The 16,488-nt window shown below is 48.2% G+C and overlaps 1 protein-coding gene across 1 annotated transcript in view; it reads right to left on the bottom strand.

Moving 5' to 3' along the window:
- The window catches only part of COPG2 (COPI coat complex subunit gamma 2), a 109,120-nt gene that overhangs the window by 1,015 nt on the left and 91,617 nt on the right, over positions 1 to 16,488 (bottom strand). Inside the window, exons 21-22 of the mRNA XM_039243203.1 lie at positions 1,048 to 1,145; positions 199 to 337 (exon numbers count right to left, since the gene is read on the bottom strand). Of these exons, the coding sequence (XP_039099134.1) occupies positions 199 to 337; positions 1,048 to 1,145 (237 nt within the window). The remainder of the gene's footprint in view (positions 1 to 198; positions 338 to 1,047; positions 1,146 to 16,488) is intronic.

Consider the following 16,488-nt stretch of genomic DNA (forward strand, 5'->3'; position numbering starts at 1 on the left):
CGTGCTGGGAGTGGAAGGGGTGCCCAGTGGAGGGAGGCTCCCAGACTAGAACCTGGGCAACTGCATTAGATGATGCAGACGGGATCCTGGCCTCGTCAGTGAAACAGGTCATGAAATATTTACAAGAGTTACTGTAGAATAATAAATAGGCCTATTAGGTTTTATACCACAATACACTGATAGTAAAATTGTTCTCACCTTCGAGAGTTTTGGTAGAGCTGAGGGCAAAGGTCTCTTCTTTCTCGAAGGTGTCTCCCACCTCTTCCCAGGCAGCAGCAAAGTTAGGCTTCAGTACTTTCTGAATATGGTCAGACACAGTCACTTCGAGATCTTCCAGCTAGTAGGTAACAAGCAGGGGTCAGTATGCAGCAAAGATGGATGGGGCTGATGAGTATGCTGTCATCATTCCATGTTCTATCCTTTGCAGGAGCCTAGAATAGACTCTACCACCAAAGTAGTTTAAGTTCTGTGGTCTAGATAAATCTAACCAGATAGGCCTTAGCAAAGGAAAGCGAGAAAACAGGACAAATCGCAATACCTGTCGCCCCGGGGTGCAGAGCAGTCAGGCTGCCGTACCGAACCGTGGAGTTGAGGCCATACAGGACCTGAACTTCACGTTCGCTACCAGGTTGATATTTTTTAAACTTTTCCCAACATTCGGTGAAGCTTTTCAGTTCATGATGTAGCTACATTATCAGCAAACTAAAAGCTGCTAAACAAAAACAGAAAATCCCAATACTTCAAATAAAACTCATTGATCTCCGTGAAAATCATGTGATTGTTCTCAGCTCTTCATCACCCCTACTTTTAAAGACCTAAAGGAAGTGAGTTTTGCTTTAATCGCTAAGCGGTAAATCTGAACTATCGCTGGCATGACACACTCCTGTCCCCGAGGAGGGTTAGCCCCGGTCTTCCTCAGCTGTCTCTGTTAGAGAAGAATAAAACCCTGTGGGTTCATGTCAGATGTTGCCAGCAACGTGTTCCCACAGGCGGAAGTCACTGGGTGGTGCAAAGGTGTCAGAGTGAGTCTGTGCGGGGGAGACTCACCACGTACTCATCATCATACCCCTCCTCAGCTGGAACCCCAGTGTCAGGGTCGCAGTCCCGGACCGTAAACTTCATGGTGCAGCTGAAGGTGCCTGCAACTGGGGGCAAAAGAGAAGGCGAGCCTGCGTCAGGGGCCCCTGCCTGTAACCCAGCGCCGTCTGCACGCAGCGCCCTGCCCTGTGTGGTTAGGGCTGGCAGCTCCCAGAGCAGCCTGCGGCCTGGTCCAAAAGGTCCACAAGACGACTTTAAAAACCATACCCTGCCGTCCATAGAATACGTCTTTCCTGTAGAAAAGTATAGGAAAGATGACCGGGGCAAAAGGGTTTTCGTATCTGTATAAAGAAAGCAGCAGGAGAGACAACTTAGGGGACTTTTTACCAGGCCTGTCAAAGGGGTCTACAAGTTGGCAGATGTAAGAATCATTACTTTTAGGAGCTGACAAAGCCAAAAAAAAAAAAAAAAAAAAAATGATGGCAAAAAGCACATAGGTCATCAAATTAACACTGAGTACATCAGGGTCTCTCAATATCAATACTGTATCTTTAGAATGTGGACTGACAGTGGGTCCACAGGCCACCGGAATGAACTTGCTTTATGTCAGCTCTCATCCTACAGGAAGTAGGTCAGTAATAAGGTTCTAGTATTGGAAAGTCAGTGTCTTAAAATGGAACAGCAAGTGGGCCATGACATGTTTGGGGATGACGGGTAGAAAAAGAAATGGAGGTGGGGGACAGTTTTAGGAAGGGAAGTCTTCATGAAGAAGATGGGATTTTCTGAACTGTTGGAAGGGGGGGTGATTTATTCAGTACGGATGAAGAAAAGGCATTGAGGGTCTAATCCATGGTCTGAAAAAGGCTTACAGGTACAAAAAAGTACTAGAAATTGGGGAGTTAGAGTTATTCAGAGGACAGGAAGGGCAGTAAAGAACAGACTCAGATGGAATGACCATCTGTGACAATCTGGGTAATGGGACTTTCATCTGTCTGCTCAGTCTTAACTTTAAACTCCCTCCTTCTCGCCAAGTATGTAGTAAATGTCATTACACATTGACATTCCATATAAAGGTGTAAACAAACATGTCATATTGGAGTCGTGACCTCTTTCTCCAGGAGTTGATTGCCTAGGAGTTAACAAGGGGTGAGAGAGAGGGAGAGAGACAGAGGGAGAGGGCGGGAGAGAGGTCTGCTCATGTGCCTGTGATGCTACAACTCAGTGCTGTAGGTTCTTTAATGTCTGTTTTAACAGGGCTGTGTGGGAGTGCAGGATTAACAGCTCGGGGAAATAAAAAAATCTGAAAGGCTGTGACAGTTTAATGGGATCTCAAAGGATGCAAGAGAGTTGGGCAAGCAGAGGAAGACACGAACACAAGGCCGGAAAGGCCATGGGGCTGTTGGCACTGGTTAGAGATATGCTAGTGCCTAGGTGCCGGAGGAGAATTTGTTTAGAGACTTATTTGAAATACCCTGTATTTAAAATGAAGGAGACCAGATATTTTCCAACAGGCTCTGGTGAGCTGAGACAGTCAGGAGACTGGAGGGTTAGAAATAACTAGAGCCAGAGGTGGGAATCCTGAGAAGAATGGGTCTGAATTGAGAGGGCATGTTGAAAACAGATGACGGCAGCAAGTTGCCCGTACAGGAGGGGTGCAGCGCCCTATTGCCCCTGTTGGTTTTGATTCAGCAGGGAGGCTACAAGCAAACGAATGGGAGAAGCAAGGAGACCATCAGAAACAAGGGTAGGATCACAGCCTGGGGCAAAGTGGTTGGATTTTAGGTGTAAGACATAAGACACTTAAGTAAGTGACACAGAGAAACAGATTAAGGAAGCAAATAGGAATGGTATGAGTAGAATGTTTCTGAAACTTTTGTGACAAAATTTTACTGAAGTAATTTGGTTAATACAAGGGGAGGTTACAGGGCGTCTAAGGTGACACACTCCATCCAGTAAAACCACTGGTAGCAATCTACTGATGTCACTAGAAAGGATGACCAACACTGGGTGAAGAGAGGGAGTGAGGGGGCCCTTTCATGGCCAGAGAACAATACTGAATCCATTGCTGTAACATAAAGATGAAGCCAGGCAAATAACCAAAGGCGATTAAGAGCAGAACACCCTGGCGATCTACGTTAAAATTCTTCTCAGAAACAAAGCTTGTCCCGAGAGGACTGACTAAAGGGAGAGAGAGCTCCTGAGGAGACCTGTGTGAAAGAAAACAGAATAAGAGGAAAGGTAGATGCCGGAAACTACGTCAGGAGAGCTGTGTGGGTTAGGCTGGGGTGCAGGACCTGCAGAGTAGCAAATGGCAGAGTGGAAAATTCGGTGGGGAGCTGCCTGGTCTCAACCACTGGAGGGGAGACTGTGATTAAATAAGACATGGAGTTCTACGAGGACATTCCAGAAAGCTTTGTTGAAGTAATTTAAAGGCTGTGGTCAATGTGGAAGAAAAAAGGAAGGGGTAGACTAGGGACAGATGTAAAACAGGCTGACCGTAGCAGCCCATGCAGGCACGTCTGGACCGAACTGAAAAGGAATCGATGCAGTACAGTGTGTAAGAGATCCAGGAAGATGGAGGCGAGTCAGGCAGTGAGTGCCAAAAATGAGCAAATATGTACCAGGAAGGGTGCTGAATCCATGGAATGCTACACACATACATGGCAGGAGGGATGCTAAAGAGATGGATTTTCTCTAGAACAAAAGTAGGGGGAGAGGTACAGAAAAGCAGCATTAAGTTGCCCTCAGATGGAAAGGAGTCACTAAAGAATGCCACGTCGGCTGGAAGCACGGGGCAGCATTCCTGGGCCACAGGTCATGAGGCAGTGAGAAGGAGAGGAGAGACTGGAAGCAAAGAAAAGGAAACACTGCGGTGGAGGGCCTGTCTGGCAGAGCAGGTGAGGGACCAAGAAGGTCTAGAGTGGGGCATCTGGTCAGAGCTAGAAACGGGTCATTGGTCACATTTTGAGTGTTGTGAGGAGAGGTATAAAGAAAGTGTGAGAAGCAAGGACTTGAGTAGGAGGCAGGAGCAGACTAGTTCTTGGAGCATCCATCTGGAGGGAAATTGGGACCTGAAGGACTTGGGTGACAGGGAAGTTGATGAAAAGCTACTGCTGGTGACTTCTGAAGCAACCACATGCGAAGTAACTGCTTGAGCTAAAGCCGACCCAGTGCTGGCAACTTTTGAGATAGCAGGCTTGACTTAGTTGAGTGGCTTGTGCGTGAGGAGGTAGAGGGGGCACATCTGGAGAGAAGTGTCCCGCACCCACTCCTTCTGTGGAGAGATGGCCAGTGAAAGGATGCTGGCGGGCACCGTTAGGCATAAGGCCACTCTGCTGGGACTTGCGTGTACACTGGGAGAGAAAGCAAGGCTGGCAAAGTAACGAAAGTCAGAAGTAGACTCAGTCTTGGTGTGCGGGCGGGAAGTTTTTCACTGAGGGGCTTGGCTGAGGGGAAAGTTTAGAGCCATGTGTGTAAGATGTGCCCTGCAGCCCGACCAGCGCTGATGAATCTGTGCTTTAACAAGCTGCACTTCGAGAACCGCTGGTTTAGAAGAAGGCAGAGGAAGAGCCTTTCTGGTAAGTCTTCGTAGCAGCCTGTCATATTAGGATTAGCTGACAGAGACGCAACTGGGAAGACCTGTAAGAAAGGACAGTATGGTATAGAGAGGATGGGGGCTAAAATAAGGAAGGAGAGAATTCGTGGAGGAACTCCAGGAGAGGAACCTGGCCAAGGGGAAGGTCACTGAAGAGGGCGGGGAGGGAGGGACACTGGGGTGTAGAGAGTAGGGACTTGGTGGAGTGGTTCTGTGTTAATTCTGACCTGAGCGCTGAAGAAGAGAAAGGAGGGGGTGTGTGGCTACCAACAGAGGTTAGGAAGGGAGCAGTTCGGGAAGCTGTGTGGAAGAGGAGGGTGGAGGGAGACCACGGGGATGGGCCTGCAATCCAGTCCACACTCTCAACGATGAGGGCTGAATAGGAGGTGTTCGTTTATCCAGGATCGAGTCTCAGTCTATGGGAGTGCTATGTGTATACATAATCTCTGGATGGAGGAGTGGTGCTGAGTCTAAGGAAGTTTTTATGAGGGAGAAATCAAGAAAAAGGCATAAAATAGTCAAGTTAAATTATTGTCAGATGAGAGGAAATCACACTATTGACATGGAAGTTGACAATAACTGGAGGTAAGATCCTTGGGCCCAAGATCACGAAAAAAAAGGAAGGAGACCACTTAGTTACTCTCTAAGGGAAGAGCTTGTCTAAAGAGGAGACAGTTGGTTTTGGGTGAGGGAGTGGGGGTCAGAGGGGAGGGAACCTCAGAACATGCGCTCATCGCTCTGAAAGGTTAAGATGAAACGGGAAATTGGAAAGAGTGTACTATAAAGTTAAAGGCACACTCGGAAGTTAAGGAAACGTGTTAGGATTTGCAGAAAGTGAGATGAAGCCACAAAGAGACTTGAGATTTGTATAAACAGATAGCAAAGGAGAGAGCAGAAGATGGGGCTGGAAGCTAAATAAGGAGAGGGGTGTGTGGATTCGGCTAGGATGCAGGACACGCAGGTGGGAAAATAAATGCAGAAGGGCATCAAAGAGGGCTAAATGGGAATGTTAGGAAATGGGAGTTGGACATTTGTCAGACTTGTGTATTAACAAGGAGAGAGAGTGAGGTAAGAATGTGGGAGAGTGAGAACTGGGATACGAGGCTTTGCTGGAAAAATCCTAGAAGTAACGTGTCTGGTCAATAGAGTGAAAGGTCAGAAATAGACTAAGTGGGATGGACTTAAAAGGCAACCTGCTAGCAGGAATCCTATGGAAGTTTGTGCTGAGCTAAGCGCAGAGGAGGCAGTAAAGAGTGTAGGACCCGAGGGGAGATGGCAGTGGGTTGAGCAGTGAGTGCCCAACATCTGCGTGTCCAGAGAGGCAACTGAATGTGTAAGGGTAGGTGGCAACTGGCAGGAGGGACAGATGATAAGGCAGCACGTTTCTCAGGGTAAAATAATGGACAAGGAGGAGAGGAGTGCAAGTGTAAAGTGAAGATTCCTGTGGATGTGAAGGAACGATTTTAAGAATGGTGGACACTGACTGCTGGCTCAGGCACGTGCTTAGTCCAAGGTTATGACGGGATAAGAAGGGGTGGGAGCTTGTGAGCTGAGAAAAGGACCACTGTAGGCATCGGAGGAGACTGAAAGGGTAGATGGAGTGGCAACAATGCAGATCACGTTTAAGGCAGTTTTATTAAGAGGAATTCTCCTAAAAAGCTGTTGCTAGCAACCCTAAATTACATCAGGATTGACCAGTCGCGTAGTGTGGGTGAGTGGCTTGTCTGTAGACAAGATTATTTGTATTTCTTGAGGAGTGGTTGGGAATCAGGAGGGAAGTAAAGCTCAGGAGGAAAGTACCGTACCCACTGTTAGGAGACACTGTGGGGTGATGAGATGTGTGGTGTGGTGTGTGGTGCGGTGTGGTAGAGTATAGTAATTAGTATAGTGTTGATGACATGATAGCTGAAGAGGTAGTTAAGATACGGTAGAGCATAACAATACAAAAGAAGAATGGAGTTTTAATCTAAGTAATGGGAGCATCCATGAATTTGAGGGGGTTCCTCAGTAGTCAATGTAAAAAAAAAAAAGGCAAATAAGATGTGGATTAAAGAAACCCAGAATGGAGAAGTCTTGTCAGATCTTAGAAGAGGTCCAGTTGGTTAAAATGTTTGGTGTTAAAGGTTGCAGTGAGTAGTATATATAATGAGAGATGTAAAAGGCTGCATATCCTTAGGAGTTAGAAAGTAGACTAGCTCTTGAAGTCTTGATGGGAAAAAATTTTTAAAGAATTTATATACATTATATATATATATAACATATTACTATATATAATTTTATGTATTACACATATAATGTAATATATGTAATGTAATAAACATGTTATATATAATGTAATATATATTATACACAGTATATTACAGCATATATAATATATATCTGGATCCCTCAAAGATAGCATTACATGTTAAAGAGAAATATTTATTAAAATTATACAAATAAGAGAAGTATGAAATTATGTAGTGAGGGAGAGGTAAATGATTTTGAGGTGGTAGACAGGAAATCTCAGCCATATGTGCAATATTTTATTTCTTTAAAAATATCTTGATCAGATACAGTATAAAGTTACGACATAAAGAAATGGGTTAGCGGGTATATGAATTTAGGAGGGACGGATAATTTTCATTAAAAGACGTGATTGATACGAGTGGTGAGGGGCGGGAAGATGAGGATGAACCTTGATGCAAAACCAGTGGATGACAGACAGCCTGTTTGGCCAACAGGAGAGCGTGGTGGTGGGTTGTCTGGTGAGCGGATTACCTGCAGTTGGTAAGAAGTGGGTGGGTATCTTTAAGGGAGTAAACCTCAAGAGAAAAATAACATTATCTTTCACTATGATTAGAGATGGAAGCTGAAAATATTATAGATGTTAATGATAGAGGAAATAAAGGAAATCAGGAAGAAGTTGTGGAAGTATGATGTTAAAGTTTGCTCAGAGATTGAAGTATTATGTTAGAACTGGCTGTGAGTGAAAGAAACTAGTGAGACATCTTTAAAGAAAGAAGGAAAAAGTGGAGGAGAATTGAGGCTCCAGTCTAAGTAAGAAGAGGGAGACTGAGTCCAGGATGTGGTGCAGAGCATGCATTTTGCAAAATGGTAAACAAAGAAGGGCGCTCAAGGCCAGGATGAGGAGCGCAACCTCAGAGATCATCAGAACTGGAAGTTCAGTGCAGAGTTGTCTGTCAAGCCAGGTATCAGTCCACCAGCTGAGGAAGGAGGTCAGGACGTGGCTAACGAAGATGTGGAATATGATGTGGTGCTTTGCCGCAGAGAGATTTGAAGCAATTGGTATGGTCAATAGAATGACATGCTAGAGAGATGAAATGTGATGGACTTAAAATGAGGCAGAGCAGGAATCCTAGGAAAGTCCAGACTGAATGGAAGGTGGAAACAGACTCAGGACAGACTGTAGGAAACAAGGAAGATAAAAGAAGGTGGAATTTTGAGTGCTGCGTATCAAAATGTACATATCCAGAAGAGACAATTAATTTCACTGGAATGATCCTGCTGGAAGAAGGAAGGCAGAGGAAATGTAGGGAGTCTGCAGCCAAAGGGGAAAGGGAAAATGGGGAAAAGGAACAGAAGAGCGACGTTCATGCTGCTTGCGGATGGGGCACGGTTACTGGAAGAGTCATACTAACGGGAGAAATGCCTGTAGCTCCGCACTTGGGCCAAGGGTCAGGACAGAATAAAAGGAAACTAGGATGGCAAGTAAGTAAAGGGGCACCGTGTGCCTTCGAGAGCAGCCGAGCAAAGGGAATGGCTACACAACAACCAGGTATGAATGGAAGAAACACGGCAGCCGTCAGATCTCTGGATTGTGTGGAGAATGGGAGAGCAACCAGGGCCCAAAGAAGACCAGGGGTTGGATAGGCTGGCTCCTGAAGGCTTAGTGGGAAATTTACGACCAAGTGCTTGCTTCCTAGGAAAGGTTAGAAGGAGGTGGCTTAGATTGACAAACTCTGGTAAGCCATTGGTGGAAACTTTAGAAACATCGCCAGTGCCTCTCTAGAAGGTGTGGATTGAATATTCTTTTCTGCAGAACAAATGAGTGCTTACAGGTTGAGCAGTTGGGGCTCATGGTGAATGGTTAAGATCCGGCAGGGCAGATATTGAAGCGATGGAAGCCTTGCCTGTCGGGGTGATGTTAAATTTGCCGAGAAGCTAAGGTATCCTGTTAGGACGGGCTCAGAGTGAGAGAAACAATCGAAAAGTTTTGTGTAACACCAGAGGAAAGTGGAAGGGAAAGAAGCTGAATTAGGCTGCGTTGGGGATATGCAGGGTTCAAAATGACAAATATTACCAGGACTAGAACGAGGGACACAGGTGTCACCAGCTAACGATACATGGGATCCAAATAAATACTTGTTAGAATGAAAAGTGCTATCTCCATGTCCCCCTGTGCTCGGGGAACCGCAGGGAGTCAGCTTTCTTGTCTGCACATGAATCTGTCTGGGATGGCCTATGTTTGCTCTGGGTAAACTTCGTCAGAGGCTTGCCTCTTGTGCTCAAGGGTTTGCAGAGCCTTGAGTGTTATTTCCGTCACCCTTCCTACGATATGCGTGCAACAACTCCAGCAATTCGCCAATTGGTAAGTAAACGTTTCCTAGACATTTCTTATTTATGTGTTCCACTTAAACATGTATAGGAGTTGGTTATTTATCTTGAAAGCCTTTTCATTATTCCTTGCAGCATAAAAGGAGGATGCATTTACAGTATTTTAAAATAGCAAGGGATTGTTAGGTACTGGACACAAACATGTACACATGAATGAACGATATGCTAACTAACTATGCATTTGTCTTTGAAAATGGTTTCCATGATAAGAAATACTGGAAAGTCTTTATAATAATATTTTTGTGAAGGTTGAGAAAATATGTCAGATTTTTTTAGAAGGGTGATGTTGCAATATAAGCATCGACTAACAAAAATTGTTATTCAGCATATATTAAACCAACAGGTGATGAAAATTGCTTCTACATATAAAGCAGTTGAAGCAGGAAGAGAATTGTGTGGTGAGGCAGTTCTGAAAAGAAAAAAGAGTGGAGGAAAGGAGGCATCAGAGGGATAGTATCCAGGAAAAGTATGTTTGCAGAAAAAAGTGTGGCTGATAAAGAGAAAGGTTAGAGAGAGGTTCAGTGAAATGGGCCTAAAACAAGGCAAGTTGCAGAGATCCTACCAAGGAATAAATAGAAGCCAAGGCAAGTCAACAAAATATGTGGGAGAAAAGAAATATGGAAACAGATTGAGCAGTGGATGTAGATTAAAAAAAGGAACCAAACGGATTTATTAGTGATTGTATGAGAATGATACACACTCAGTAGACGGTTGGTTAATTAAAGATAAAACTGGGGAGGGCAGGGACTAAGCAAATGGGTAGAAAAGCAGAATTTACCTTCAGATGGGGAAGGTTATGTGCAGAATGGCATACTGAACAAGGTTTGGCACTGTAATTGTATCTGATGGAACAAGGAAGAATACAGATGATATGAGCTAAGTGAAAAGAACATTGTATGGATTAGACCGCATTTCAGAGTAACTAGAGTAAATATAAGGTAAAACTAGAGTAAATGTAGGGAGAGCCAGAAACATGAGGGCAGCAGACATCGTGCATAGGTCAGGGAAGTGGATACAGGATTAAAGACTCGCTACAGGTACTGAAGACCCTGACAGCAGGATGGAAAGAAGTCAGGAGGGAGGTCTATGCATCAGAACAGAGTATTAGCAAAAGGCAAATGGGAAAAGATTGAGTTGCACATTTAATCCAGTTCCAAAGAAAGGAGGGGAAAGAGGTTAAGAAATGGATAAAGAGGGTCTCAGTGGACATGGGGGAAAGGGTGTTGTGGAATGGCATTGAAAAGTGCACATCCATACCCAGAAAGGGCATCGAACTTCATCAGAAAAATGGTCCTGGGCAGATAATGGAACAGGGTGGGAGTGTGGGAAGAGGCGTGGGGCTTAAGTACAGGAAGAGAAAGGCACACACAGAAGGGTTAAGCAGGCATAGGGTTATGGGACTGAAATATGAAAGAATCGCGTATTTGCTTTTACTCAGGGACAAAACTGTCCTCAGTAATGATGGAAATAAAAGAAGAACAAAAGAAGAAATTGCATGCCTTACATTATGTACAGAGACCATGTAAAAGCTAGGGCACAGGAAAACCAGGGCACGACAGGGAAAATGGTAAAGAGTGACTACATGAAGGTGGTTGGACAGAGGGTCTTGCCAAACTAGTCACAGTGTGTAAATTTAAAAGATAGGGAGGATTAATAAGAGAAGAGAAAATATTGATGGCAATGAGGGGGAGATCAGGCTAAGAAGAAGGAGGCTAAGAGTGTATATAATTTCTTGTAGCTGAGTTCAAGGGAGGCCCCAGTTTTCAACAAGATCCAGAGGAGAAAGAAATGAAGAGAGTCTGGAGGAGAGAGTGGAGCAGAGGAACAAGGGATGAGGTGGAAAGGCCAGCCCGTGTCCTGCAAACTTTATTCAGTAATTAGTAGATTTCCAAAGTTCTACCAGAAAAAGGAAACAGTAAGCACTTTGAAAACAAGTAAAACTAAACATTGGGATGAATGAGCCATGGAATAGGATGTTAAGTAAAAAGAAATAAGAGTCACACTCAGTACTGATCCTTGACCACAAGAGAGGATAGACCTAAGAAATACAAAGTGTAACTGTAGACGGGAGAGTAGGGCACGTCAGGTGTCAAAGGGAATGCCGTGGATCCCAGAGCAGAGAGCCGGGCCAGGGTCAAGAGTAGAGGCAGTGCTGGGATTTGAGAAAGAAGCATCAGTGGCAGCTGATTTAGATTTAGCAGTGTGCAAGGGGGAGAGGGCGGCCCAGAGAGTCAGGCTGCTTCCACTGCGGTGATCCTTCCCGAGGATGGGGGGGGTGATTTTCACCCGAGGGGGGCTGTGGGCGTGGCCCCCAAGGCAGGCCTATCAGAACATCTGAGGGGGAGCAGTGCTCTGCTCACAAAAAACAAACCCAAAAAGACACAAAACGAAAACACAAAAACACGCCCACATGATGATGCTGATAGGCGGTCCTGGGGGTCACGCGTCCTCGGGTGAGGATCACTGGGTGGAAGGGGCAGAGTGCAGGGCGGTGAGGGGCAGGTGAGAGGGGCCAGGTGAGCAGAGGAGTCCCTGAGCCGGGGGCAGATGGAGGCTCAGAGTCAGCACAGTCAGACATGGGGAGAAGGGCCGTGGGACCAGGCCGACCGCGAGCCGATGGATGTAGTGGGGAAGGCACCTGGAACGTCAGGGGCTGGGTGCGGGTTCACGGCCAGCGGGTAGGGCGTGGAGTGCCGAAGCGTTGTTCCCAAGGCTGAGGACACCTTAGGACTAGGGCCACAAGACAGGAGAATGGTGATCAAAAGGAAGTTGTGTGAGCTCTGAGAGCAGAGAGCAGCAGACGGGCTGTCCACACAGAAGTAAGGGGCAGACGGGTCAGGAGACCACGCTGAAGGAGAGCATCTGGGGGAGACGTGCTTCCTGGGAGGCAGGGAGAAAAGGAGTGCTGGACGCTAATACCAAGGGCTGAGCAGGTCAAGACTGGGTGCTGTGATGTGCATGGCACTGCAGGGGCCAGGGCAGGAGGAAGGACAGAGTACAGAAGTTCTTGATGAAAGGAAAAAGGTAGGAACGTCAGAAAGAGGCTCCCTGAGAGCAGTGTCAGAGTGTATAACTAAGGGGTCTGAATGGAAACAGGAAAGGTTACAGGAGGGACATCTGTGGACCCAGGAGCACAGTGGAGTGTGGGTCCACAGGACGTGAGCAGGGGTTGGTGGCAGAGCGTGCGGATTCAGTACAGCATGTCTCAAGCAAATATGACTGAAGTGGGCTGAGCAGTGGGTGAGGGAGGGAGAAGGGAGCACTCAGCAGGGAGGACTACTGAGCAGGACGACTCACAGAGAGGAGCTAATGTCTCATGACTTGAGATAGGGCATTTTCTTTCCTCTGTATAGAGTAGAGGCAAAAAGTAAGAGAGACCTTCAGTCTGGGCCCAGGAGATGGGAGGTCAAGTGAGAAGTCTTCAGGACGTGGTATGTATCTGGCAAGACGAGTGAGAAAGGTATGGGGCCTTGTAATCAGGGCACAAAAGGCTTCATGGGAGCTTCCGGCACTGCAGGGTACCAAGAGAGCAATGGGAAAGAGGTGAAGAAGGCAGAGCAAGGGTCTGGAACTTGACAGTGGGGAGTAGGAGAGCATGGGTGGTAGGAAGGGTGAAACTGCAGGCCTGGTATAAAGTCCTGTGAACAAGAGCTTGACTGAAAGGGAAGACAGAAGAGGAGGGAAGGGGAGACGGGCTGAGGCTAGGGGGAAAGGGGGCCTAAAGGGAGGGCAGTGATTGGTGGAAGGACCTGAAGAACGAGCTGTGATGAGAGGGGGTCATAGGAAGGACCATGATGAGGGGCTGACTTAATGCAATTAAATGACAGGCAGTGAGGTGAGTTGCATAGGCCCTAAAGAAGAGGCAGGCTGCTTTCCATGGACCAAGGAGAGAAAAACAAGCAATGCAGCCCATGAGGAAAGGTCGTAGGAAGTAATGTCCAAATGAGGCCTGATGCAATGTGACAGGAGGGTCACTTCCCAGACATAGACAAGGTGAAAGAAGGCACTCAGGACATGAAGGATGGGAACACAGTAGAAAGGAGACAGGGTGGACGCTAACACAGGTAGCAGGGAGAAGGGGGTGGTGGCAGAGTTTGCATTCTGGTAGATCTCCGAGGTGCCGACCAGAGGAAGTGCAGAGCTTGCTGCAGCCAGTGAGATCAGAGGCATTGGGAAGGAAGAGGGAGAAGGGTGGTGGCAGTGGCTGCTCATATGTCCATGAATGTTGTGGCAAGGGTAGAACTTTTCGGCCAGGCTCTTTACTACGGATCCGGTGGGGATGGGGTGGGAGGTTGGGGTGGGAGGCGGGGCATGGGGTGGGTGGCGGGGGATGGGGTGGGTGGCGGGGCATGGGGTGGGAGGCGGGGCATGGGGTGGGAGGCGGGGGATGGGGTGGGAGGGGGGATGGGGTGGGAGGGGGGCATGGGGGTAGGGGTTGGGTAGGGGTCAGATTTTACGGGGTGGGTTGGGCTTTACTGGGTGGGCTGGGCTTTACTGGGTGGGCTGGGCTTTATTGGGTTGGTCTGGAGGGCAGGGTTGGGATTGATGGGCGAGGGGTCGGGGTGGGAGGGGTGGGGTTTATGGGGAGTGGAGACATGAGCCAAGCTCTAGGCACTGAGAAAACCATCTTTAACCGAGCTTGTGGACTGATTACACATCAAGTGTTGAGGGTGACGACCACAGGCTGAGAAGGTGAGAAAGGCCACTGACTTCACCTGGAGGGGGCAAGGAAGAGCAGCACAGTAAGGGTAGAAGGGAGAGGTCTGGCTGGCGGGTAAATCAGAGGGCCATGAGGACCACAGAGGCAGGGCTTTACAGGACAAGAGTGTCACAGGTCTGAAGTGAACAGGAGTGATATAGGTCAAGGGACAATGGCAGGTGCTAAGAAACACCAGACTGGACGAAAGATATTTTCAAAATGGTAGAGGGTCATAAAAGATGGAGGGACAGGAGGAGCCTGGCAAGAGAGGTGAAAAGAACAATGCCATGATGCATACTGGGATTAGTGACAAGTCATGTGTCAAAGAGTAAATATGGTGGTTCCAAGAGGGGAGGGCCAATCTAGTCACACAGGGGGTGGTGCTCAGATCTGAGGAAGAAGTTGCCATGGCAAACAATGGAAGCCTTTAGGCATAAGAAACTGAAGCTCAGGAAGTCAGGGCTTCCACTGCGGTGATCCTTCCCGAGGATGGGGGGGTGATTTTCACCCGAGGGGGGCTGTGGGCGTGGCCCCCAAGGCAGGCCTATCAGAACATCTGAAGGGGAGCAGTGCTCTGCTCAAAAAAAACAAACCCAAAAAGACACAAAACGAAAACACAAAAACACGCCCACATGATGATGCTGATAGGCGGTCCTGGGGGTCACGCGTCCTCGGGTGAGGATCACTGGGTGGAAGGGGCAGAGTGCAGGGCGGTGAGGGGCAGGTGAGAGGGGCCAGGTGAGCAGAGGAGTCCCTGAGCCGGGGGCAGATGGAGGCTCAGAGTCAGCACAGTCAGACATGGGGAGAAGGGCCGTGGGACCAGGCCGACCGCGAGCCGATGGATGTAGTGGGGAAGGCACCTGGAACGTCAGGGGCTGGGTGCGGGTTCACGGCCAGCGGGTAGGGCGTGGAGTGCCGAAGCGTTGTTCCCAAGGCTGAGGACACCTTAGGACTAGGGCCACAAGACAGGAGAATGGTGATCAAAAGGAAGTTGTGTGAGCTCTGAGAGCAGAGAGCAGCAGACGGGCTGTCCACACAGAAGTAAGGGGCAGACGGGTCAGGAGACCACGCTGAAGGAGAGCATCTGGGGGAGACGTGCTTCCTGGGAGGCAGGGAGAAAAGGAGTGCTGGACGCTAATACCAAGGGCTGAGCAGGTCAAGACTGGGTGCTGTGATGTGCATGGCACTGCAGGGGCCAGGGCAGGAGGAAGGACAGAGTACAGAAGTTCTTGATGAAAGGAAAAAGGTAGGAACGTCAGAAAGAGGCTCCCTGAGAGCAGTGTCAGAGTGTATAACTAAGGGGTCTGAATGGAAACAGGAAAGGTTACAGGAGGGACATCTGTGGACCCAGGAGCACAGTGGAGTGTGGGTCCACAGGACGTGAGCAGGGGTTGGTGGCAGAGCGTGCGGATTCAGTACAGCATGTCTCAAGCAAATATGACTGAAGTGGGCTGAGCAGTGGGTGAGGGAGGGAGAAGGGAGCACTCAGCAGGGAGGACTACTGAGCAGGACGACTCACAGAGAGGAGCTAATGTCTCATGACTTGAGATAGGGCATTTTCTTTCCTCTGTATAGAGTAGAGGCAAAAAGTAAGAGAGACCTTCAGTCTGGGCCCAGGAGATGGGAGGTCAAGTGAGAAGTCTTCAGGACGTGGTATGTATCTGGCAAGACGAGTGAGAAAGGTATGGGGCCTTGTAATCAGGGCACAAAAGGCTTCATGGGAGCTTCCGGCACTGCAGGGTACCAAGAGAGCAATGGGAAAGAGGTGAAGAAGGCAGAGCAAGGGTCTGGAACTTGACAGTGGGGAGTAGGAGAGCATGGGTGGTAGGAAGGGTGAAACTGCAGGCCTGGTATAAAGTCCTGTGAACAAGAGCTTGACTGAAAGGGAAGACAGAAGAGGAGGGAAGGGGAGACGGGCTGAGGCTAGGGGGAAAGGGGGCCTAAAGGGAGGGCAGTGATTGGTGGAAGGACCTGAAGAACGAGCTGTGATGAGAGGGGGTCATAGGAAGGACCATGATGAGGGGCTGACTTAATGCAATTAAATGACAGGCAGTGAGGTGAGTTGCATAGGCCCTAAAGAAGAGGCAGGCTGCTTTCCATGGACCAAGGAGAGAAAAACAAGCAATGCAGCCCATGAGGAAAGGTCGTAGGAAGTAATGTCCAAATGAGGCCTGATGCAATGTGACAGGAGGGTCACTTCCCAGACATAGACAAGGTGAAAGAAGGCACTCAGGACATGAAGGATGGGAACACAGTAGAAAGGAGACAGGGTGGACGCTAACACAGGTAGCAGGGAGAAGGGGGTGGTGGCAGAGTTTGCATTCTGGTAGATCTCCGAGGTGCCGACCAGAGGAAGTGCAGAGCTTGCTGCAGCCAGTGAGATCAGAGGCATTGGGAAGGAAGAGGGAGAAGGGTGGTGGCAGTGGCTGCTCATATGTCCATGAATGTTGTGGCAAGGGTAGAACTTTTCGGCCAGGCTCTTTACTACGGATCCGGTGGGGATGGGGTGGGAGGTTGGGGTGGGAGGCGGGGCATGGGG

Source organism: Hyaena hyaena, unplaced genomic scaffold (genome assembly GCF_003009895.1).
Source record: "Hyaena hyaena isolate Hyena2069 unplaced genomic scaffold, ASM300989v1 scaffold_8, whole genome shotgun sequence".
NCBI lineage: Eukaryota > Metazoa > Chordata > Mammalia > Carnivora > Hyaenidae > Hyaena > Hyaena hyaena.